We start from the raw sequence: 24,523 nt of genomic DNA, 5'->3' as shown, positions 1-24,523 counted from the left end.
ATATGCATTCATATGTATTAATTGGCCTTCAAATGCAATCCGTTTGAATTAAACCAAGTTAGCTGATTTCTGGGACTACTAGCGTTTGGGCATGTCAAGTGCTGTATGACTCTTTCTGTTACATATTGACATAGTGAAGCCGTGATGAAAAGGAATTACCCATCCACAACTGCTGGTAGCTCTTGTTGCACAGAATCATCTGCAGCATGTTCTTGTGTTCTCCAGTTTTTTGCTGGCAGGCTTCCCATATGACCTAGATCATTAGAAGAACAACGGTGAGCGGGAGGCGATTACATCAAACAACTTTTCAAACTAATTTTGAAAATTGTTGGATACCATAGCATCCTGAGCAGCCATAACAGGATCTGCATACCCTTCTTGTCTCGTTCCCTGGAAATAAATAACTTGAAGTGAGAATTTGTGGTGATTATGGTAGTGTGCTACACCCCTTGCCCTGGAAGCCCATTAATCGCTTTAATTTGACATGGAGCTAGTTGTAGCTACTCAGATGAGGGCACTGCACACAGCTTTCAATATTGAACCATGGATACATGCACTCATATATGCACTCTTGCCATCTCCTAAACCTGGTTATTTTAAACACTGTCCACCCTATCTTTCATTTTCATTTTACAGACAACAGCACATCTGATTAAACACCCACCTATGACATGCAAACCATGTTTTAGTGTTACATGAAGCTTTAGTGTTACATCTCCCCCTGCACCCCTCATGCACTCTGATTTCTGCCCCCTACTTAGTACAAGCCATAGTTTCTCATCAAAATTCACAATATCTGGCTAGTGCTTGCCTTTCAAGCCAGAACTGGAATACATATTGAAAGCATAACTTCCATTTTGTGTCTGGAGGTCAAGTGCAAACCATAGTTTACTGATTCAGATGCAATGGCAGACTTTGGCTTACTGTGAATCAGGAAATTACAGAGGGAGTGGGATGGCATCAGTGTGAACTAGACCACAGATACCTTGTGAATATACCATTTGAAATAAGGTGAGTGGTGAGTTCTGCTTCTGCAATTAGAAACAAGAGATTTCACGTGGCCAAAGAAGTGTGTATTACAGAGACAGTGTAAGCCACCTTGAGGATCATTAGGACTGACAGGCAGGATAGAAATCTTCTAAATAAATAAAAAATAAGCTGTAGATGAAAATTCAGAAAGAATTCTCCTCTATTCATTCTACAAAAGTTCATTTTAAAAATTCCAATCAACACAGGACAACACAAATATTTTTGCTTTTTTAACCATGCAATTCTTCAAATAATTATGCAAACTATACCTGAGCAAGGTTCATAAGTGTATCCCTAAAGTGTCCAGAGGTCTCAGAATCAATATCTTGAAGAAGGTCACTGTCATATTCTAGGAAGAACACAATAAATGCATTTCAACTATGTATGAGTAAAAGCTGATATTTCACATGTCAAAAGATGTCCAATCAATGCCTTTCAAAAGGCTAAAGAATTCTCTACTGGCTAGACTGTAGCCGTGACACAAGGTGCTTAACATTGAAAAGGTAAATAATTTCACTAGGACAAAGAATTCAAGAATAAAAGCAATCCTGCTGCGAGAAGAGCAGTAATGGTAGCTTCGCTTCGCTGAGAAACAACTTGCACAATTACCCCTTGCAAGGTGCATCTGCAGGGTGTGTGTGTGTGTGTGTGCGCGTGTGCTTTTGTGTGCATGCACAATTAATTTGTGTGAAATGATGACCAAGCTCTTGTGAGCTGGCTGTGCACTGTGGACCATTTCATTGAATCCTTTGGGACACAGAGATTCTGTTGGAGGGATAGAAGGTTTCTTGGCAAGCAAGTCAATGTGGAAACCCACTGAGCTGCACAACTTGGAGGAAATTAATTTGTCTCTAATATAAGGATATTGGGAACAGGAGATGGACTGGAAGGGTGTGAATATTCTACACCAAGCAGGTAAATAATAATTATCATGATAACTATGCTGCAGAAGAGACTTAGCATAGTAAGCAAAGTACGTTCTCAAACAGCAACTGCAAAAAGAGTCCCTAAAATGAAACTGTGTGAAGCATAATATCTTCATTTTATTAATGGGAAATACTGGTTCTCTACATGCTACACCCTGATTAGGAGGCTTTCTACAAAGTAAACATAGGAACTCAAAGATACAAAAAATATATTCATATAATGTATATGAATTAATTATAACCAAATTTTATGCAATTTTTAAAATGGTTTTTTGTTCCAATGTGGAATAGTATTGAGATCCTAATGACATAATAATGCCACCTTTTTACTTAACAAATGATTCGTGGTCTAGTCCTTTCCCACATCTTCAATGAGGGAAATTAGTAGGATAACAAAAAGCTCCTTGTGGCCACAGAATAATCATGTTGTTTTAGTTATGCTTAGTATTAAACATGGAGTTGAAGAAGAGTTTGGATTTGATATCCCGCTTTATCACTACTCTAAGTAGTCTCAAAGCGGCTAACATTCTCCTTTCCCTTCCTCCCCACAACAAACACTCTGTGAGATGAGTGGGGCTGAGAGGCTTCAAAGAAGTGTGACTAGCCCAAGGTTACCCAGCAGCTGCATGTGGAGGAGCCAGGATGCGAACCTAGTTCACCAGATTACGAATCTACCGCTCTTAACCACTGCACCACACTGGCTCACGATCATGCCCAATGGTTATCAGAACCCTCATTTTACTGCATATAAATTTTCAGAGAAATAAAGTAGAGCTGTGCATTTTATTTCTAAAACATATCTTAATTAAGGGATGGAGTAAGAAAGGTGTTGCTATTGCACTTTGTTGCCTATGCAAACCACCTCCTCTCCAAACACCTATTTTTTTAAAGCAAGGAAGAACTGATTGGTTTGGAAAATAGAGGCATATTTAAAGCTTACATGTGCTACAGGGTGACCGCTTAATCCTATGGTGTTTGCTTGGATGTAAGAACAACTGTATTCACTGAGGCTTACTCCCAAGTAAGTATATATAGGACTGCAGCCTCAAAGTAGTTTAAGAATAATAATGACTGTAGTTTTTCTGGTGTGTGTGTATGTGTATGTGTGGAATCCTGTCAGCACCTCTTAAAAGTACAATTCCCAGGATTCTGCAGGGAAACCAATGACAAAAGTAGCAGGAAGCATGTGGGCTTGTAATATAATAAGGCATTTAGCCTCTTCTAGATTGCAGCTGCAACTGTACATTTTTGCAGGAAACAATGGGGATTATTACGCATTAGGTAGGCCTCCTTCATCTGGAAGATCTCTCCATTTGATCTCGAGGCTAATATGTCAATGAGGCAATTCTCCTCTGTGCCAGCCCCCTATGTCAAAGCAGAAAAAAACATTGCTAGTATAAACAGTGGTTACAAATCCATTTATTTAGAATACATACAGCATGCCATGTTTTTCCTCAAGTTCTTGTTTTCCTGAGAAGCAGTGATTTGAAAAATCTCATTGCTTTTTTGCAGTGCATTGGTCACTGAACTAAGCCTGTGACATTTTGAATTTAAGCATTGCCATTCCTTCGATAAAAAAGGTGGAAAATGAGATAAGCTGCACTAATATTAGTGATATTTCAGCTCCAAATGAAGTGTGCCAGTATTATGGTGTCCTTATGAAACAGTCAAAAAAGGTATCTGGAACCTGCAGCCCATGGGTCCAATCCAGACTTCCAGGTCTCTGAATCTAGTCCATGGCACTCTCCATTGGACACCCTTTTTCATCTCACTGACTTGCCATCTCCTTAATCTGTCCTGTTCTGCTTCCTCCATAATTGCCTTGAGGTGACCACTGAGGAAGAAAGCAATCTAGATTGGGTTGATGAAGTAGAGTGCTTTCTCCCTGCTTCACCAGTTCAGATGGATTAAATTTGGGCTGAAGAAGTTTCTCTGCAGCAAGTATGGAAGAAGATCAGGCTTGTGAAGCAGTGATAGTGCGCTCTGCTTTGTTACTGCGTATTGTCCCAGTTGCATACATGAAGCTTGGTAGCATGCTGCTATGCTAAGACTGGAACCGCAGGTGCACTTATCTGAGAATGAGTCACCTCACTGAAACTCTGAAAAAAATATGCAGGGGACCAGGCAATGTGGGTATTTCATGCTTAGGCAAACCATTATGGGAACAAGCTTTCAGTCCACGTAGAAATAGCTTCACCATTGACAGTTGCAATGGGTATGTTTGTGTGCAGAATTGGAGATAATAGCAGGACAATAGTAGCTATTAGTTCCACATGTTGGCCATAAAAATTAATTTGTGATGAACAATCAGCTGCTTTTGTTCTGGTTCATGGTCCTTGTTTATAGTGATACACAAGTTTGTTCCATGCTTTTTAGTCAAACTAAATGATTAAATATATACCTAAAATCTGTGGAATTACCTGTTATCATGTACATATTTTCTCCCATTTTATTTATTTATAAAATGCTTATACCACTTGGTATGTTAATAATCTCTAAGCAGTTTACATAAACAGTACAAACAATACTAATCAATAAAAGTATCTAAGAGCTAGGTAAAAAGACCCCTAAGTAGTATCAGTTGCCAGGATAGACCTGTAAGTTGTAGCAATTGCCAGGATTATATTGTCCCGTTCACCTCTGTATAGTTCCATCTTTATTTCAGACATTGAGGTAGACTGCAATGTTTAGCTGGTGATATTGTGAGGTTTAGCTGCTGATAATATTGCAATGTTTAGCTGCTGAGTTCTTGCGATGTTGAAAACCAGATATTGCCTAGCCCTTACACACATTGTGATTCACAATACATTGCCAGCTCAAATTATGAAACAGTTATCACGATGTGAACTTCAAAGTGGTTTTGGGTGATATAATGATATATTGCCCAGCCCTAGTAATTACTATCTTTGTCTCACAAATTATGCTAGGGAGGGCATTCTAGAGATTGGGGGTTTTCATCAAGAAGATCTTCCACATCACCATTAAGAGACAATCTGCGGGTTGTGTAATGACAAGCAGGGTCTCCTTGGAAGATCTTAGTGATCAGCTTGGTCTGTCCAAGGGGGAGGTGGTTTGCTCTCAGAGGCAGTTCAGCCGGTTCTGGTGCACTAGGTGCAGAGCCTAGAAGGCGTCTCAGGGTGTCACAACTGTGACATAGTGAATGGAGCAGAACAGAAGGCAAGAGATAGAGGCCACTGAATTTCAACCTCGCACAGGGTGCTGCTAAAATTTGAAAGACCAAGGTCCACCCCTGCTGCTAGGTAGCCTGGACTTAATATTGATATATTAACTCCAGATTCAATAATAAAATCCTGATCTTACGGTCTGTAGCCAAATCTCAATAAATAAACTATATATAAATGTCTATAAGGATTCAACAAGTACCTTCATAGCATGCCAGAGTTCATGGGCATCATATGATGCAGGTGGATACATCAGGCCAACCATAACTTCCTTGAAATGACCCGAGAGAGTTTCTTTCAGGTCCAGTAGTAAATCCTTGGGGAAAGAAAGAGATTTTTAGTTATCCTGCACATCCGGCATTTCTCAGTGCAAATTCATTTCTTTACTGTATATGAGTGATGGCATAACCATGTGTACTGTACAATCTTAGTAATAGTGAGGGGGTGTTCTGCAGCTTTGTCACACTGAACATACCAGGTAGAAAACCACTTACCCTCAACAACAACGGAAACTGTGAGAATGATCAGGAACATACCAGAGAGTAAATCCTTTTGAACTTAGTTCCGAGTAAAAATGCTTTGGATTGCAGTGAAAGCTGCCCAGTCTTGACCCAGTTACCTGGGGGTAAGCTCCACTGAATACAGTAAGGCTTCCTTCTGAGTAGACAGTGTCAGGCTTCATTTGCAAATCAACTCCACTTGTAAATAAAGGATTCAACACTCCCCATGTTTCCTAAGAAATGGTTGGCTGCTGAAGCATTGCAATTAAAGAATTTAAAGTGGATTGGTGACCTTTTCCTTCAAAATTATAGGAAGGCCTTCACCGTTTCATCTAGTGCAAGGATTTTATTTTCAGTATAAACAGGACTCCATTTTTGCACCTACATGCACCACTTTTAATCGTTCTCTGAGATGTGGAGGAAAAATGAAAAATTGAATATTTCAGGATCAAATCAGAAACCTGAATGGCTTCTGTAATTACAGGGCTGGCCCTGGAAAATCAGGATGCTTGGAGGGTATGGAATTTGTGTGTGTGTGTGTTAGAACTATTCCCAGAATGCCTAAGCCCCCATTAAAATTACTTCATGTGTAGCTGTGGATATTGTACAAAAAATTGGCATGATCAACTATATGAGTGCCTATCACCAGTTGGAAGGTTTGTTCCTCACACCCTGCTTGGTGCTACCACAGCTGGTGCAATGACCATCTGTTAAAGGAGGCAGACACCCACACCCCTGGTGTAGTACAACTCTAGAAGGGCTCACTGTGTACACAATCCTTTGATACCAGATATGGGATTTGTAATTTCACCCTGTTTACCATTCTTTGCATGTATGTATGGTACTTCTTTCAGCAGCTGAATCCTCACTCAGCCTCCATCCATAGATGAATACTATTTACAGTGGTGCCTCGCAAGACGAAATTAATCCGTTCCGTGAGTCTCTTCGTCTTGCGGTTTTTTCGTCTTGCGAAGCACGGCTATTAGCGACTTAGCGGCTATTAACGGCTTAGCGGCTTTAAGAAAAAGGAAACAAACTCGCAAGACATTTCGTCTTGCGAAGCAAGCCCATAGGGAAATTCGTCTTGCGGAACGACTAAAAAAATGGAAAACTCTTTCGTCTTGCGCGTTTTTCGTCTTGCGAGGTACCACTGTACTGGGTAGGAGCATATTGTCTTTTCTCCATTTTACCAGCCTTTATTTTGCTTTGATCACCAATTCAAGGTCTAGATTTTGATTGACTGAATCAAAACACAAGGGGATGTGTCCTCCAGTGCAACTTGGCTTTAAGTGTTTCTTTGTGAATTGTGTATGATTACTTTCATTACCAAGGGATCTAGCAATAAAGGGGTAATATAAACTATAAATGAAATATAGCACGGCTAATGCAAAAGCTGCTCTCAGAAGGCGAATAATTAAAGGTAACCACAGGCCCAGTGAATATAATTAACATAGCAGGCAGAGCAGCAATGAGGAAAGAGACATACAAATTAAAAATGAATTTATGATGAAGAAACAATATGTAATCTTTGCTGAATGCACATTAGATACATTTGACAGCCACTAAATCACATGTGGAATAGAAATTAATTCATTAAGACATTTGCTGCTGACAGCATGCCTGTAGGAATTGATTAATAATACAAATGGAGACTAATTAAAAATTACCCCCTGCAATTAGAACTAGGGTAAATGGAGAAGAGCAGTGAAAAATAAGACAAGACAACTAACTCTGAATTGTCATTATTAACATTTTCTAATTATCTCGGTTATGAGAAATAAGCATAGGGTAATTGTAAGAAGGCATCTCAGAGAAGTTTGTGCTTAGGTCTAAATGAGAGAACCAGTTTTGATATTTTAATGGAAATGTGTGTCTCAGTGGAACTATATGCTTCAACTTGCATCTGTTTTTGCTTTTTTAAAATTCATTTTGCAATTTGCAATTCATTTTATTGCCAGCGTTTTCAAGTTCCTCATTAATGATCTTAGAACTGAAAGCAACAGCCTTATAGCTCTTTTAGCTTCTCTGCAACTGTTCTGAGCTGTGTCAGCCTTTGTTGGCTCAAGAGTGTCTTCCATGGACCCATGGATATCAGTCAGCAGACAGGACAGTGATCCTGGTCCCTTGATGCAGTCATGCAGTGCACTCCTTTCTCTCTGCATGTAAAGACAATTAGATCATCTCAAAGGTGGGTGTAGCGTGGCATCAGGATTTTCCCAGTCCCGATACCTGATACAACAGCTGATACTTGGATAAAGGTTCTGGGTTGCACGAAATTTTATCTGACAATCACAATTGCCACGCACACACACATTTATTTAGGATACTTATAGCCTGATTTATAGCCCTGCTGGAAATGGCTTACACAAATTCTCATGCTAATCATACCAGCCACAGAAATGGCCCTATGATGGCAGGCTAATTCAAGTGGCATTTCCTGTCCTCCATTTTAATGATCTTTGGCTGTCCTCTGAGGTAATATCTCAACAGAATATTACCATCAGAAACATTATGGAGAAAAGGCTTTTCCTTTAAGTTTCCACACCTCCCATTTAAGGATATTTACCAGCAAATGTGATTGTTACATTAAGGATGAAGAGGCCCAGACCATCTGTTTTAGGTGAGGGTATACACCTTTTTTGGAGGATTTCATTTAAAAAGAACATTTCCTGTGCTAAAACACCATGGCTGCCCACTGTCCAACCCAGCCCTAGATAAATCACATGATCTAATTCAGACATGGAACTGTTCTTACTGGTTTAGGGAAACAAACCAGGGTTTTATGACACATTTCCTTAAACCAAGGTTAACGCTAACCAGAAGAGTTTGGACATGTCCAAAACTCATTCACATAATGCCAAGCCATAGTTTAGCATTATGCCTCAACACACCCAATTAGCTCCTTCAGAAAGAGTTTGCAAGGGCCTCCCACCATGCTGCCATCCACTAAGTCTTGGATGTCGGATTTCAGGACAGACAAAAACTAGTACTTCTTCACACAGCACGTAGTTGAACTATGGAATTCACCTCCGCAACAGATACTGGTGGCCACCAACATGGATGTTTTTTTAAGCGAATTGGACACATTTATGGAGGCTAAGGCTATGAATAGCTACCATCCAGGACTGCTGTACTCTGCTTCTCCTGTTGGAGGTAGTAAGATTCTAAATACCAGTTGCTGAGAATTGTCGCTGGGGAGGGTATTGTTATGCTCAGGTTCTGCTTGTGTGCTTCCCATCAGCATCTGCTTGGCCATTGTGAAAACAGGATGCTGGACTAGATGGTCCACTGGCCTGATCCAGCAGAGCTCTTGACATGTCCTAATGCTCATTCTTGGGACCAAGGAGATCTGCAACTCAAAGGTGCTTTGCAGTAGTGTTTCTTGAGCAGCAGCATCCCATATTACATGAGAATATTTTTGGAAAGTTGTAAAAAAAAATAAATGGTTGGGACTTCCGGAGGCGGCGCGAAACAGCAATGGCGGTCCTCTTAGCGCTGTGAAGAGGAGCTCCGCAGAAAAGGGTCGTCCGCTGCGGCAAAGCGGAGACCCATCAAGAAAAACCACAGGCAGAGTGAGCCTGTGGCCGTGGGACTCGGCGGGCGCCAGAAGCCCCCCCAGAAACGGAGAAGGAACCCCGTAAGGGGCTCCGGAACGTGAAAGGGGGAGCGGCGCTGTGAGTTCATCACTCTTTCTGCGGAAGCGAAGCCGCGCGGCTGCTGCTGATGAGCGCTGACCTTTCTTCTTGGAACATCAGATCTGAAACTACAACCCGTGAGTAGGGAACTTAAAATTATCGGGAATAAAGTGCTTAAATTTGGCTGAAAGCGGGAGACGTAACCAGGAAGTCCGTCTTCCGACCGTGCTTAAGAGATCAAAGCAAAAGTTTTGACAAGCGGGAAGCGCTTTAAAAAGAACTGTAAAAAGTTTGGATTATCGTGCAAATAATTGAATTTGTTTCTGGGAAATTAAAAGAGACAATTCTGGAGTATTTATATTGGACCTTTGATCGGACTTTTCCTCTCCCTTTGGGATTTACAAATAACTAAGAAATCCAAAGCCTCGGACTGTCAGGCTAAAGAAGAACTGTCAAATTGCTGAAACTGTATTTAACTCTGAAAGTGTTGTATGCAAACATTACAGTTTGGAAGAAATAGGGAAACTGTTTCTTGCACCTTCCCTGAGACTTTGTTTTAATTTGGGAAAAGCTCTACATGCCAAAAGGAAGTTGAAGGTTCTTTTGAAATTTGTTTTGGACTGCAGGGATTTTAATGGCGGAAAAACTTCTTTCTTTCTTCTGAATTACAGTTGTACTCCCCCTAGAGGATTTTGGATTTATAACTGTCTGGGAACTATATTTTGTTTGGATTCTTTGCTGCCTTGTTGTTTATACTCTGGAACTGCCTTTCCCATGGGACTGCACATAGTTTGACCTTGACACATAGACGGGATTGGAATGAGTGGCACAGGGAAAACAAGATTGGCTAAAACAAAGGCAAGACAACTGGTACAAACAACCTTGACTTCTCAACCACGCAGATCATCTGTCCCAACTGTTTTAGGAGCACAAGAAGGGGAAGTTGAGCTGACATCTTCAGAGGATATGGCCTCAGGAGGATCTGAAACAGTCTTAAATCAAATTTTGGAACAACTGGCAATTTTAAACAAAAAGGCGGATGAGCATTCGACCAAAATTGACCAAGCCACTGCCTCTATTAGTAAATTGACTGATCAAGTTGCTCAACATACACAAGCAATCGGGAATCTTCAGGAAGTAACTGCAGAGAATCGTAAACTGGCTGAGGAAGCCAAGCAGAAAGCAGAGGAAGCCAACCTGAAGGCTGAGGCAATAAAAGTGGAGGTGAAGCCGTTGCATAAACAGATCAGTGAACAGCAGGCCTACCTGTCTATGGCTGAATTGAGAAACCGGGAAAGCAACCTTAGATTGAGAGCTATTCCAGAACTTGAACAGGAAGATTTGATTGGTTATTTGACATCAGAATTTTCAAAGTTCTGGGGTATAGAAGAAGACAAGGACTTTAAAATTGTAACTGCTTTTAGACTGGGAAGAGTGGTGAGGAAGGACAGATCCAGAGACTGTTTGATCATTTTGAGATCCAAGCAAGAGAGAGACAAAATACTAGGCCTCCATTTCGGAAAATCGCTTGCCATTCAAGGCAACAGAGCAGAAATTTACAGAGACATACCGAAACAACTTTTGGACCTCAGAGCTACGTACACAGAACTAGCAAGACTACTGAGAGGCAACTCAATTCCTTATAGGTGGGAGTTTCCCCAAGGATTATCTTTTAACTTCAGAGGAAAGAAAGTTAAAATCAAAACTGCAGAAGACCAACAAAAGTTTCTCAACCACTACGAAGAAGACCTTCAAAAGGGAGCAGTAGGATCTTGGCCACCACCTCTGCCTACACCTGCACCGACACCTGTACCCTCGGGACCAGAGGATCAAAAGGAAGAGACGCCATCACAGGACTAACAGACTGATCCAGGATGTCTCTGCAGCTTCTCAGTTGGAACATTAATGGCGGAAATTCCCCGGAAAAAAGAAGAAGAATCTTTCATATATTGAAAAAAGAACAATTGGACATTATTTGCTTGCAGGAAACACATGTGACTAGGCTCCACAGGAAAGTACTAATTAATAAAAGACTAGGCCAAGAATTCATTTCATCGGACAGAGTTAAGAAAAGAGGAGTGGTGATTTACGCAAAGGAGAGCCTGTCACCAAAATTTCTATTTAAAGATGAGCAAGGTAGAATTTTGGCAATTGAAATACAGACGCAAGGAGAAAAATTTTTAATATTAGGAATTTATGCACCGAATGAGGGGAAATCAGAATTTTATAAGAAGCTGCATGAGATAATGCTGGACTATCTAGACTATACCAACATCATCATGATGGGAGATATGAATGGGGTGGTCTCCACAAACATGGATAAGTCACAAAATCAAAATCTAACAAAAGACGGCAGACTACCTAAAACCTTTTTTGAACTAACTGACAATATGGACTTGATTGATATATGGAGGACAAAGAACCCCTTAGGTAAAGAGGGAACTTTCTTTTCTGAGGCCCATTTGTCATGGACAAGAATCGACCAAATATGGATAACTAGAGGGCTGGCACCTAAGACTAGAAAAGTGGAAATCTGCCCAAAAACCTGCTCCGACCATAATGCTATGAAAGTGGAATTGAGACTTACTCCAATCGGTTCCTTCAGATGGAAAATGAATGACACCCTATTAAGAGATCAGGAGATTGTGAAGAAGGCCCAAAAAACTTTAAAAGACTATTTTGAAATAAATCTGAACACCACGGTGGAAAAGAGAACAATCTGGGACACAAGTAAAGCAGTCATGAGAGGGTTTTTGATACAACAGAACACGATTAAGAAAAGACTTTGGAATGGAAAAAAGGATAAGATCTTAGAGAAGATAAGAGATGGAGAGAAAAAATTGAGATCAAAACCAAAAGCGAAGGAGGTTCTGAGAGAAATTAAATTTTACCAAGCACAATATGCGAAATTGATAAATCAAGAAGTGGAGTGGAAAATTAAACAAATGAAACAAAGATCATTTGAATCAGCGAACACGTGTGGGAAACTGCTAGCATGGCAGTTGAAAAAGAGACAAAAATTGAATACAGTTACTAACTTAGAGATTGAAGGGAGAAATATCCAGAAACCCGAGGAAATTAGAAAGTGCTTCCAGAGATACTTCAAAAAGCTTTACACGCAAGGGCCACAGGAAGAGACTGAGATAGACCAATTTTTGAAAATTAATGGATTACCAAAACTAGCCCAGGAAAAGAGAACAATCCTGAACTACAAAATAACACAACAAGAAATTGAGGGTGCCATTCAGAATATGCAACTAGGCAAATCTCCAGGCCCAGATGGGCTCACCTCCAAGTATTATAAGATATTAAAAGACTTTTTGATACAACCATTAATGGAGGTATGCAATCAGATTATGGAGGGGAAGAAGGCACCGGAATTGTGGAAAGAAGCTTTCATCACATTGATACCTAAAGTGGAAACTGAAAAGACTCAACTTAAGAACTACTGTCGCATCTCACTCCTAAATGTGGATTACAAAATTTTTGCAGATATTTTGGCAAGTAGATTTAAAAAAGTACTAAATGAAGTAATTCATAAAGACCAGGCGGGCTTCCTCCCAGGCAGACATTTGTTTGATAACACTAGGAATATTATTGACATATTGGAACTTTTGCAAACTAACATCAATACAAAAGCAGTATTAATCTTTATAGATGCGGAGAAGGCCTTTGACAACATTTCTTGGAAGTTTATGAAAAAAAATTTGGAAGGGATGGGAGTGGGACGTGGGTTTGAAAATGGAATAGAGGCAATTTATTCAGAGCAAAAAGCTAAACTGATAGTTAACAATGTGGTGACAGAAGAGTTCAAAATCGAAAAAGGAACACGACAAGGTTGCCCCCTATCCCCTCTGTTATTTATTTCTGTCCTGGAGGTGCTTTTGAATATGATTAGGGAGGACCGGTTGGTGCAAGGAATACAGGTCGGAGAGAAACAATATAAACTGAAAGCCTTTGCAGATGATTTGGTTTTAACATTACAGGAGCCAGAATCTAGCACGAAGAGAGTTTTAGAATTAATTTATGAGTTTGGTCGGGTGGCGGGGTTCAAATTGAACAAGCAAAAAACTAAGGTTTTGGAGAAAAATTTGACACCTTTAGAAGCAGAGGGGTTTCAGAAAGAGACAGAGTTAAATGTGGTCAAAAAGGTGAAATACCTAGGGGTTAATTTGTCTGCTAAAAATTTGAATTTATTTAAAGACAATTATGAAAAATGTTGGTCAGAAATTAAAAAGGATCTAGAAACTTGGTCAAGATTGAAACTTTCCTTGTTGGGTCAAATAGCAGCTATAAAAATGAATGTATTGCCGAAGATGTTGTTTTTGTTTCAAACCCTACAGATCGTGGACAGAGTGGAATGTTTTGGAAAGTGGCAGAAAGATATTTCTAAGTTTGTCTGGCAGGGCAAAAAGCCCCGAATAAAATTTAAAATACTAACTGATGCAAAAGAAAGAGGGGGGTTTGCCCTGCCAGACTTAAAGTTATATTATGAAGCTGCGGCCTTCTGCTGGATGAAAGATTGGTTACTTCTTGAGAACACTGATGTCCTAGATCTGGAAGGGTTTAATAATGCTTTTGGATGGCATGCATACTTGTGGTACGACAAGGTAAAGATTCATAAAATGTTCAAAAACCATATTGTCAGAAAAGCAATATTTATGGTCTGGACAAAATATAAAGACTTATTAGAAGGCAAGACCCTGAGATGGCTATCACCAGTGGAGGCTAAGGCTCGAAAAAGACCCAATATGGAGGCCGGTTGGCCGAAATATTGGGAAATAATAGAAAAAATTGGAGACAATTGGAGGTTGCAGAGCTTTGAAAAATTAAAGAATAAGGTGCAAGATTGGTTTCATTATGCTCAAATTCAAGAGGTCTTTAAATTGGACAAAAAAACAGGATTCCAGGTGGAAAAATCGAAACTAGAGACAGAACTGTTAGAACCCAAGACTAAGGTACTTTCAAGAATGTATAACTTGCTGCTTAAATGGAACACTCAGGATGAGACAGTTAAATCAGCCATGATAAAACGGGCTCAGGATATTGGGTATAACATCATGTTTGAGGACTGGGAAAGGTTATGGACCACCGGAATGAAATTTACGGCAAGTAATGCCTTGAAAGAAAATATTATGAAAATGATATATAGGTGGTACATGACCCCAGTCAAGCTTGCAAAAATATATCACCTGTCTGATAATAAATGTTGGAAATGTAAGGAGGCTGAAGGGACATTCTTTCACCTCTGGTGGACCTATCCAAAAGTGAAGGCCTTTTGGGAAATGATCTATAATGAGTTAAAAAAAGGTATTTAAGTATACCTTTCTCAAGAAACCAGAGGCCTTCCTCTTGGGCATTGTTGGCCATAAAGTGTTAAAGAAGGATAGAACTTTCTTTATGTATGCAACTACAGCAGCAAGAATACTTATCGCAAAATATTGGAAGACACAAGATTTGCCCACACTGGAAGAGTGGCAGACACAATTGATGGACTACATGGAACTGGCTGAAATGACTGGCAGAATCCGAGATTTGGGAGAAGAAACAACGGAAGAGGAATGGAAAAAATTTAAGGACTATCTACAAAAACAATATAAGTTGTATGGATGTTGAAAATTTACACGATTTGGAAACTATAGCTTCAGCAATTAAAACTGGGAAACAGGAAATTATATTTTAAGTAAGAAAAGGTTTAAATCTAAGGTAATACTATGTTTAATTTAAGATATAAGTAATTTGATGAAAAGTATGCTAAATTTAGAGGTATAGTATTTGAAAAGTACAAAATAAGGTATGAAACAAGGTAATAATTTGCTGATATTTTTATTATAAAGAATGCAGGGTAAGGGAGATGCGAGGAAGTCCAGTTAGTTATATAAAAAAATGTGCTGAAGGTTGGTTTTTACTCTTTATTTTTCTTTTTCTTCTTCTTCTTTTTTCTGTGCTTTCACTTTTTTCTTCAATATATGTTTATAACTTTGTATTTGAAAAACTTAATAAAATATTAAAAAAATAAAAATAAATGGTTGGAATAGCATCAGGTGTCTGCTTGTATGTGCATTTTGTTCAAAGGGGAGAGAGAGAAGAGATTCCATTATTCTTATTCTTGCATTTATATCTCCATTTTTTAAAATCCAAGGTGTTCAAAGAGTTCAAGGTGAAATGCATGGTTCCCCTCCTCATTTAATACCCACAATAACCCTGTGAGGTAGGTTAGGCTGAGAGGCAGTGACTGGCCCAAAGTCATCCACTGAGCTTCATTGCTGAAAGGGAACTTGAACACTTGTCTCTCCCTTAGTCTGACAATCTAACCACTACAAGAACTCTGGTTCACTTAAACTGGTGCTTTTTAGATTCTGGCATATAGACTTCATCCCAGTAGACATGACCCATGAAGGTAAGTCTTCTGCTGGATCAAAAACAGGACACTGTCAAAGTGATGGAATAAGAACTTTATTAGCCCACAGACCTGAAGTTCCTATGATGACTGTGAAGCAAATAGTTCTTCATTCACACGTAGCCAACAAATGAGATGGCAGTACTTCTGGATACACCAGAAAAATGAATAAATATAAAACTAGTACCAGTGATAGGAATAGGAGACTGAAAACTATAGTTGTGAACAAAATGATCAAAACCTACCCTGCCATACATGTTCCTGTAAGCCTCGGCAATCATGAGTCTCTGAGCATTGCAGCGCTGCGTTAGAATATTAATTAGAACGTCTTTATCACAATCTTTAAGAGAAAGAAAATATAATTATTAGATTAGGGAGCAGTTACTTGTTTATCATGCCAGTGTTATTGGCACTGGGCAGTGGTTACTGTGCTTTATTCCACTGTGTTAATTGCATTTCCTGCAGAAAAATATCAACAAATGAATATCCCATTGGCATTTACAATCCCCAGTGGTATTTAAAGTACTTATGTGCCTGTGACTTGCTGGTGTGCCACTGACAAATAGTTAGCATTATCAGATGCATTGCCATATCTCTCAAGGGCAATGGACACGAGCACATCAAGAGAATGGATAATGGCTTTCATGGAACAAGAGCTCGTCATTGCGTAAAGATTTATATCTGACCCTTGTGTTTACATCCTTCAGATACTGTTTAAATCTTTATTTTAATGTTACTGAGCTCCAGTTTTTATGGCTACTTACAATTGGATTACTGATTGAAACTACATATATATGTGTGCAAAGGGATTGTATAATAAATACAGGAGCTCTTTTATTTTCTGTTTCCTTCACAGTAGCCTCTGAGTAATGCTCCATGCTTTGGGAACCCAATTCTAAAAAGAGAAGAAGAATGTGTATGGTTTCTGGCTTATGATTGGGGTTTAGTACTAAAATGATAACTTAAAAGCAGTGATTTAAAAACTGTTCTGGGCAATCCTGGAGGATGTCAGAACTTTTTCAGGAGTTTCAGTAGCTTATCGATAAGACAAGATCATTATGGACAGGCACATTTTCCTAGAAGACAGCTTGCCTACCACTAATGATCTGGAGTGTTGAATATAGCGAGATAGGAGCTTGGAAAGCCTTTGTTTTCTTCTTGTTAAAGCTGGTGTTTTTTCTTTTTAAAAAAATACTTCTGAATATAATTAAGACTCTTTTGGGTTTTTTTCCCATAAAGCAGGGAGTGAAAAAAAGGATTCTCCTTTATTTTCTTAAAAAGTTTTCACAGTATTTTTTGTCTGCTGAATATACTCTTAATTCTCCCCAGTGATAATGCTGGACTGTATCTGTATCATCTGTATCTGTATCATCTCCCACCTTTCTTCCCAAAGGAGCCATGGGCTATAACCACATCAGCAACAAAATAGCTAAAACCTAAACACCCAAAAACCAGAGTTATAACATCCCCAAAGAGTTAAAAATACTATTTCCAGATCAGGGAACCCTTCACACACACCAGGACCCCCCATCTTATCAGGAATTGGTCTTAGTCAATTGGCCCTTATCTAGTCCATCACTGCTTCCAGTCACCAGTCCAACATTGTCACATCATCTCCTGATTCTGATGGAATGGAAAAATAGAGCTGCATGTTATCAGCAGACTGAGGACGTCATGCTCCAGCTATCTAGATGGCAGCTCCCAATGGTTTCATATAGATATTAGATAGCACAGGAGACATAATGAACCCTTGTGGAACCCTACAACTCAAAAGTCATTGAGTTGAGTGACAATATCCTAGTACTTTCTGGTAGAGACCCACAGTGTCTCCATATCCTACCTCCCTGCAAAACTCCGGAAGAACACCATGGCCAATGGTGTCAAAAGCTACTGAGAGGTCAAAGAGAGCCAGTAGGGTCACACTCCCCATCTCTCTCTCCTAGCAGAGATATCAGTCAGGGCAACCAAGGCTGTTTTGGTGCCAGACCTGGGCCTGAAACCAGACTCGAATGGATCTAGATAATCTGATATATAACATTTCTTCTCTGCCGTCCCCTCCCACTGGCTTTTGGTGCTAGTATCTGTACATCCATTAAATCCAAAGAAATTTCAGAATAAAGGATTGGTTCTGAATGTTAGTTAAGATATATGCATACCCATTCCTTGTAGAGCTCCCCCGAGAACCTGGGCATCCATAACAGGGTCAAAAGTAGGAGCTGGGAAGATTGTCCCTTGAATCTGTTGAGAGAAAAGAAATGTGAGCCTTTTTATTTTATTTATTTATTTATTTAAATTGACCTATTTTTTAAAAAAGCAATGCCCTGGTGGTCAATGTAGGCCTAAACTAGAACTACATATCTTTGCATTTTAAATGTATGGAGGGGTCCAGATCAGGCCTCTTGAACCTGCAGTTTGAAGAGTAAAAAAGTTACTACTTTGAACACATGAATATTTTTAGGAGCACCTTAGAGACCAACTAAGTTTGTTCTGGGTATAAGCTTTCGTGTGCACACTTCTTCAGATACACTGAAACAGCAGTCACCAGACCCTGATATATAGTGGCAGGGTGGGGTGGGCTTTTTCTCAGAAGGGTAGTAGGAGATGGCTACTACCATGCACATGACCATGCAAAGGGCGCCCCCATTTAATGTGGGGAGCAGTCATTGTAAGCTGCTCTAGGAGCCTTTTTAGACTGAAGAATGGGATAAAAACTCCAGTGCTAATAATAGTGGCTCATGCCCTCCAACATTTCTCCTATGAAAATAGGGATGTCCCATTCCATCATAATAATTTTACTATTTATACCCCACACACTGGGTTGTCCCAGCCACTCTGGGCAGCTTCCAACATATATAAAAACACAATAATACATTAAACATTTTTTTTTAAAATACCCCCTTCCCTATACAGTGGTACCTCAGGTTACACTCTCCGCTAACCCAGAAATATTACCTCGGGTTAAGAACTTTGCTTCAGGATGAGAACAGAAATTGTGCTCTGGCGGCGCGGCGGCAGCAGGATGCCCCATTAGCTAAAGTGGTGCTTCAGGTTAAGAACAGTTTCAGGTTAAGAATGGACCTCCGGAACGAATTAAGTACTTAACCTGAGGTACCACTGTACAGGATTGCCTTCAGACAGCTTGGGAGTCAAATAATTGCATAAAACCCTCCAACATTTCTCCAATGAAAATAGGGACATTCTACCACGCCCTCTAACATTTTCCTGATGAAAATAGGGACGGCCTAAGGAAAAGCGGGACATTCTGGGATCAAATCACAAGTCGGAATGGCTTCTTTAAATCAGGGATGTCCCTGGTAAGTAGGGACACTTGTAGAGTCCGATGGCTTAGATCCTCTGCAATACAAGTGGAAGGAAGTTGATACAAGGGTTGCCAATGCCCTTCTCCCTGCCCTCCAATCTTCTGCCTCATCCAGAAAGCTCTCAGGAGGATTAAGCAAACCTCCTGAACAGCATGAGATGGGATTCAGGACACTGATGGGAGAGAAGGAATGTCCCAAACCATCTTGTATAAGCATACATTTTTAGCATAGACTTTCCTTTTGAAATAGGCACCACCACTTTTTCTTATTGGGACAGAGCGGAAGTGGAGAGCTGCTTTGTCACAACTAGATTGTCTTTGAGATAACCAGTAGGTAAACAATTTTTTCCCCTTCACATTGAGGCTCAATTGGTGCCTTTGTTATATATCTTTAGGCACCAGGCCAATTTAAAAAAAACCTTTCCTCCCAGGCCTTTGACTAATTAACAATCTATTACTTTTTAAATTGTGTGTGTGTGTGTGGGGGGGTGTTAATGTTTCTGTTTGCTATTGTGCTATGTGTTTTTATGTATAGTCGTACCTTGGTTCTCAAACGTAATCCATTCCAGAACTCTGTTTGACTTCCGAAAATGTTCAAAAACCAAGGTGTGGCTTCCGATTGACCGCAGGAACTTCCTGCACTAAGTCGGAAGCTGTGGAAGCCACATCAGACATTTAGCTTCCAAAAAACGTTCACAAACTGGAACACTCACTTCCGGGTTTGCAGCGTTTGGGAGCCAAAACATTTGAGCCACAGTGCGTTTGAGAACCAAGGTACGGCTGTATTTATCTTGTAAACCAACCTGTGATATTCAGATGAAGGGTGATGTAGAAATACAATAAATAATAATAAAAACTAATAATAATGTGTAAACCTTGGAGTTCAGCTGGCTTTAAAGCTTTGAATTTAAGATAATTTAGTTTTTCTCTGTACATAAGTTGCCTGTGCAGCCATTTGAAAGAAACAAAACCAATCAACCCACTTGCATTTCAGCATCAGATTTAGAAAAGAATGCACATTCTTTCCTCTTTGGCACTTTCCTAATTCATTATCAATTTAGAATTGAAATTATTCTTCCAAAGCACCGCTTTGAAAATATTGATAGCAGAAATCAAGAATCCTTGGCAAGAAGAAAAAATGTGTAAAAGTTTGAGAGAAATAAGACCTTAAATACCCTCTGGTGAATAAGATACCTCACCAGGCTCCGATATATTCAGCTAACACCTCCCCATAGATCAGAGTGAATTATTAGAAAGGGCATTATACTTGTGCCATCGCTGGATTCCAGCAGCTTTGACACAGCAATCTCATCACAATAACTCCTTCTGCAGATTAGTCTAAAATATTTTTCAGGATGGGAGAGCACATCATAAATCAAAGTGAGGAAGAACCTGCAGAGTCGCTAAGGTTCCTCCTCCCCCAAAATAGAAAACATGTGTTTGCAACTGCTGTGAGACAGATCACAAAATACTGTGGATAATCGACTACCGAGCTACCCTAAATGCGGTCTACAAAAGAAGAAGAAATAGAAAAATTACCAATAATCACCCTCCTTCACACATACATGCTGAACTCTAAAATAGTTACTGTAAGAGCCTGTGCTTAAATCAATATTGTACAATTGAGCTTTTTCCCTCCACTGTTGCCACCAGCTTCTGGAAAACAGGAATAAAAAAGGATTGGTGGAACAAAAAGGTTGCCAGTGTGCTGTTGATTTCAGATAGAACAGAACAGGGCCAGTTTCGTATTTCCGCTTATTTTGGGGATAGAAATGAAGGTTGTCCCACAGTGTCCTGATGCAGATAAAACATGGGTCACCACCTTTGCACCACCAAAGCCAAGGAAATGCATTACCAAAACTTTAGACAAATGAAGACCGATTTGTATAAAAGTTGCGTGTGCCATTTTAAAAATATGTATAGCTGTAGACTTACTAAAATTTAAATAGAAATGCAATATATTTCACCATTGTGGGAAAGACTGTGATCACTCAGTCTGCTGTACAGATGTAGTTGATGGGCAATAGAAGCTTCTCTTACGTAAAGTAGGCAACCTTTCCACCTTAAATAAAACACTAACAGTATCTTACCCATCTCTTACCCAAGTCAGGTGTGGGCTTGCACAATCCCTCCACTTCTTGCCCCTGCAATATCCCTCCTCACTTCCCTGGCTACTGTGAACTATGGTAGAGAACTGTGTCTGCACTGGCACCAAGGGTTAGAAAGCTGCTTTGCAAACCTAGTTAAACCGAATTAAAGCTGAACAGTATTAGAATTTACCTTGGTAAGCGCCAGTGCAGATGAAATGCCACGTCTTAGCTACTACTAACCAGAGAAAGGGTGGGAGGTAAGAACTGGTACCAATCTCCTAACCATGGATTAAAAAATTGAATGCATATAATACTAGCAGAAAGCAAAAATCAATCAGATTTTCATTCTGGTCTAGTTCAGTCACAAACATGATGTTGGTAAAGAAACATCCTATGCACATATTAGATTATCTGGTTACTTCCAATAATAACAATAATAATAATAATAATAATAATAATAATAATAATAATAATAATAATAATAATTTATTATTTATTATTTATACCCCGCCCATCTGGCTGGGCCTCCCCAGCCACTCTGGACGGCTTCCAAAAAAATATTAAAATACTGTTATACATCAAACATTAAAAGCTTCCCTAAACAGGGCTGCCTTCAGATGTCTTCTAAAAGTCTGGTAGTTGTTGTTCTCTTTGACATCTGATGGGAGGGCATTCCTCAGGGTGGGCACCACTACCAAGATATGCACTGCTGGACTCTCAAGTTGAACCAGCCAACCTGTGCTGGTGGGTTCTTTTTCCTTCTGATGATTCTGTGGTACATAATATTCTGATGGTTAAAAACTGCAGTCTGAAGCATGAACAGCCTTCTGATAATATTTGTTTAGTAAGTCACTGTTCTGATAAAGAACAATGGAAGTTACGCTTTCATAGAGGGAATGTTTTACGGCTGGGAATTCATTTTAAAACAAACTCTGTTTCATACTTATAATTTAGATCTACTTTTGCAAACAGGTCCTTTCTGATCCACCTTTATTGCAAATTACCAACAACAATGAGCCAAGGGAAATTTCCATCCTCTGTGTAATACATACGGAAGACAATAAATAGTTCCTGCTTCTTAAATTATATATGGTTGCATCCAATGAAAGACCATCAACGTGGGATAAAACATCCCCTACCACTCTCTGGAAACCATTTGGATCCATTAAGTGGTGGGGGCGGACCATGTGACTCAGTCCCACCTCCCTGCAGAGGGGAAGGTTCACGATTATAAGAAAAGCTTCACCTGTTGACATTCTGCCTGTCTTATTACTGAGTTACCTGATTTACCTTTAGATCCTATACAGCAGTTTGTAACATTCTGAGCACTGATTTTTTTATTTTTGCTGAGGATGAACCTGAAAGGAACTAATCTGTTTTGTAAAAGGACAAACTTGAACTGGAATTAGTTCCTTTTTGAACAGGATGATTGGGGACCGAGCATGTGGAGAAACGGAAGAGAGGGTGGAATGGAATGATTTGCTACAGTTCTCACTTGTTTTCTTTTATTCTGCAGGAAATTGGATGTGATATACTTATTAATGCCAGTGCCCTGTTTGTGAAATATCAGTGTCTGCATTGTGGAGAAGGCTAGTGCATGGATGGTTAAGCCCAGCAACAGTGTGACAGTCTTTTTGACCTTCCATTCCTAGTATTTCGTACATTTGATCTTGGACTCCACCCCATCCCCATTCCAAAGACTAACCAAGCAATGGTTATTATGCTGTGGTGTGAGATGAATTACTTATGAAAGTAGGTTGAAATCTGATTCACTTGTTATAATGGAGCCTTTGTTTCAGCTGATACAACTTTACACATAAGCAATATCACACGTGAAGTTCTACATAGTTGCTTCTCTTCTATTTACTTCCCAGCTCACAAGTTACACAGCTCACATAATTAGATCATATGCAGAAGAGGTCTTGAGAGGAAATAAACAGCCAATTTAACAAGTGAGCCAGCCCCTAGCTGTCCTTCTGGACATAACTATGAAATCATTTGCTGTGTTTAAAAGGCAGCACTAAATCTAGTTAATCTAGACCCATAAGCAAAACATGTGAATTATTCAAATATTATTGAACTTGGGTAATCAAATATGAAAGAAATGGACTAGAAATGAAAATGACTAATACGGTGCTAGAAAAATAAGTGGGATCAGGGTACATTTCCTTGAGGAAATGGATTGTCAGTTAAATTACTGCAAATATTTTCCTTCAGTTGTATAGCTAGAGAAAGATCATTTGTGCCTATGAAAGTCTTCTATTGATTTTTCAGAGCAATTTGTGAGGCTTACACTAAAAGCATTTTGAATGGATAAGAATATTACTGGCCATATTAATAATGAACTCTATAAGAGACATCATTGTCCTCATACATGGATTAAGCAATATATTGTCGAACGCTATTAATGTTATTCCGCATAGTACTGTTATTTATAGATGTCTTTTCAGTATAATTAAAGGTAATTAAGACCACAATCCTATACTCACTTACCTAGGCATAATCCCTGCTGACCCCCATGAACCATAATATGCAGATTGTCAGCTTTATTTTTATTTTTTAAAGAGCAAGTTTCTAGGAGTTATAGAACTTGAGATAGGAGAGAAAATGTATAAACCCGTTCTTCTAATTTTTATTAGAAATTCACCTGCTCCCCCCTTTCAGTGTTTTACTTTGCCACCCATAGAAAAATCCCTGTTCAACTCAGTGAGATTTACTTTTGAGTAGGCATTTATAGGATTGTGCTATAAATATTCATCATTAAACAAAGCAGGCTTTAATAAGTCACCAAATTATTCTGCTCCTAGATGGCAGATGGACTTCAGTCTGTCTGACCAGTTTCTCACCAGCAAACTACACTTCTGATGCTTCTTGGGGAAAAAGAAGCAAAGGTTAATTTGAAAACTATGGATAATTGTACTCACGTAGTTCCCGCTATACATCTTGGCACAAATCTCCAAGTAAAATACTACTTGGATGGTGGGTTCAGAAAAGAGACTGAAAAAAGAGAAGAGAAGAAGCTCAAATGCTGTAAAGTTGTTCAGTTGATGAACTGGTAGGACCAGGGCAATCAAGCTGATTATTTTCTCCAATCGCTTTAGGCTCCAAGGTAACCAGGTGGGAGGAGAACCTGATAATGTATGTACCTTGCTTTTGCAGAGTCACTGAGTGTACTTAGCCATTACTCAGATATGAATAAACAGCATTATTTCATAAAATAAATAACACCCTATCTCCTACTGTGTTGAATCAAGAGAGAGAATTTAAAAAATCACAGAACTAAGCGTTAAACCTACAGAAATACTGGTGTTAATGATTTACTTGAGCAGGGCCTTGTTCATACTTTCCTGTTTCTGACTCAATACCTGATTATGAATGAAATACAGAACATTTCACTCAATCAATCAATCAGTCTCCTTTATTAGCATAAAAAGTGCATCAT

General features: G+C 39.4%; 1 protein-coding gene across 1 annotated transcript in view; it reads right to left on the bottom strand.

Moving 5' to 3' along the window:
• The window catches only part of ANXA10 (annexin A10), a 32,623-nt gene extending 8,461 nt beyond the window's left edge, over positions 1-24,162 (bottom strand). The window contains exons 1-8 of the mRNA XM_082237288.1: positions 24,006-24,162; positions 17,829-17,910; positions 15,918-16,012; positions 5,340-5,453; positions 3,230-3,320; positions 1,299-1,378; positions 337-390; positions 160-253 (exon numbers count right to left, since the gene is read on the bottom strand). Of these exons, the coding sequence (XP_082093414.1) occupies positions 160-253; positions 337-390; positions 1,299-1,378; positions 3,230-3,320; positions 5,340-5,453; positions 15,918-16,012; positions 17,829-17,910; positions 24,006-24,023 (628 nt within the window). The 5' untranslated portion in view covers positions 24,024-24,162. The remainder of the gene's footprint in view (positions 1-159; positions 254-336; positions 391-1,298; positions 1,379-3,229; positions 3,321-5,339; positions 5,454-15,917; positions 16,013-17,828; positions 17,911-24,005) is intronic.
• Between the last annotated feature and the right edge of the window lie 361 nt (positions 24,163-24,523).

The sequence above is a fragment of the Podarcis vaucheri genome (assembly GCF_965113315.1).
Source record: "Podarcis vaucheri genome assembly, chromosome: 9".
Classification (NCBI taxonomy): domain Eukaryota; kingdom Metazoa; phylum Chordata; class Lepidosauria; order Squamata; family Lacertidae; genus Podarcis; species Podarcis vaucheri.
The sequence above is the reverse complement of the archived record's forward strand: the minus strand, read 5'-3'. Positions and strand labels throughout refer to the sequence as shown.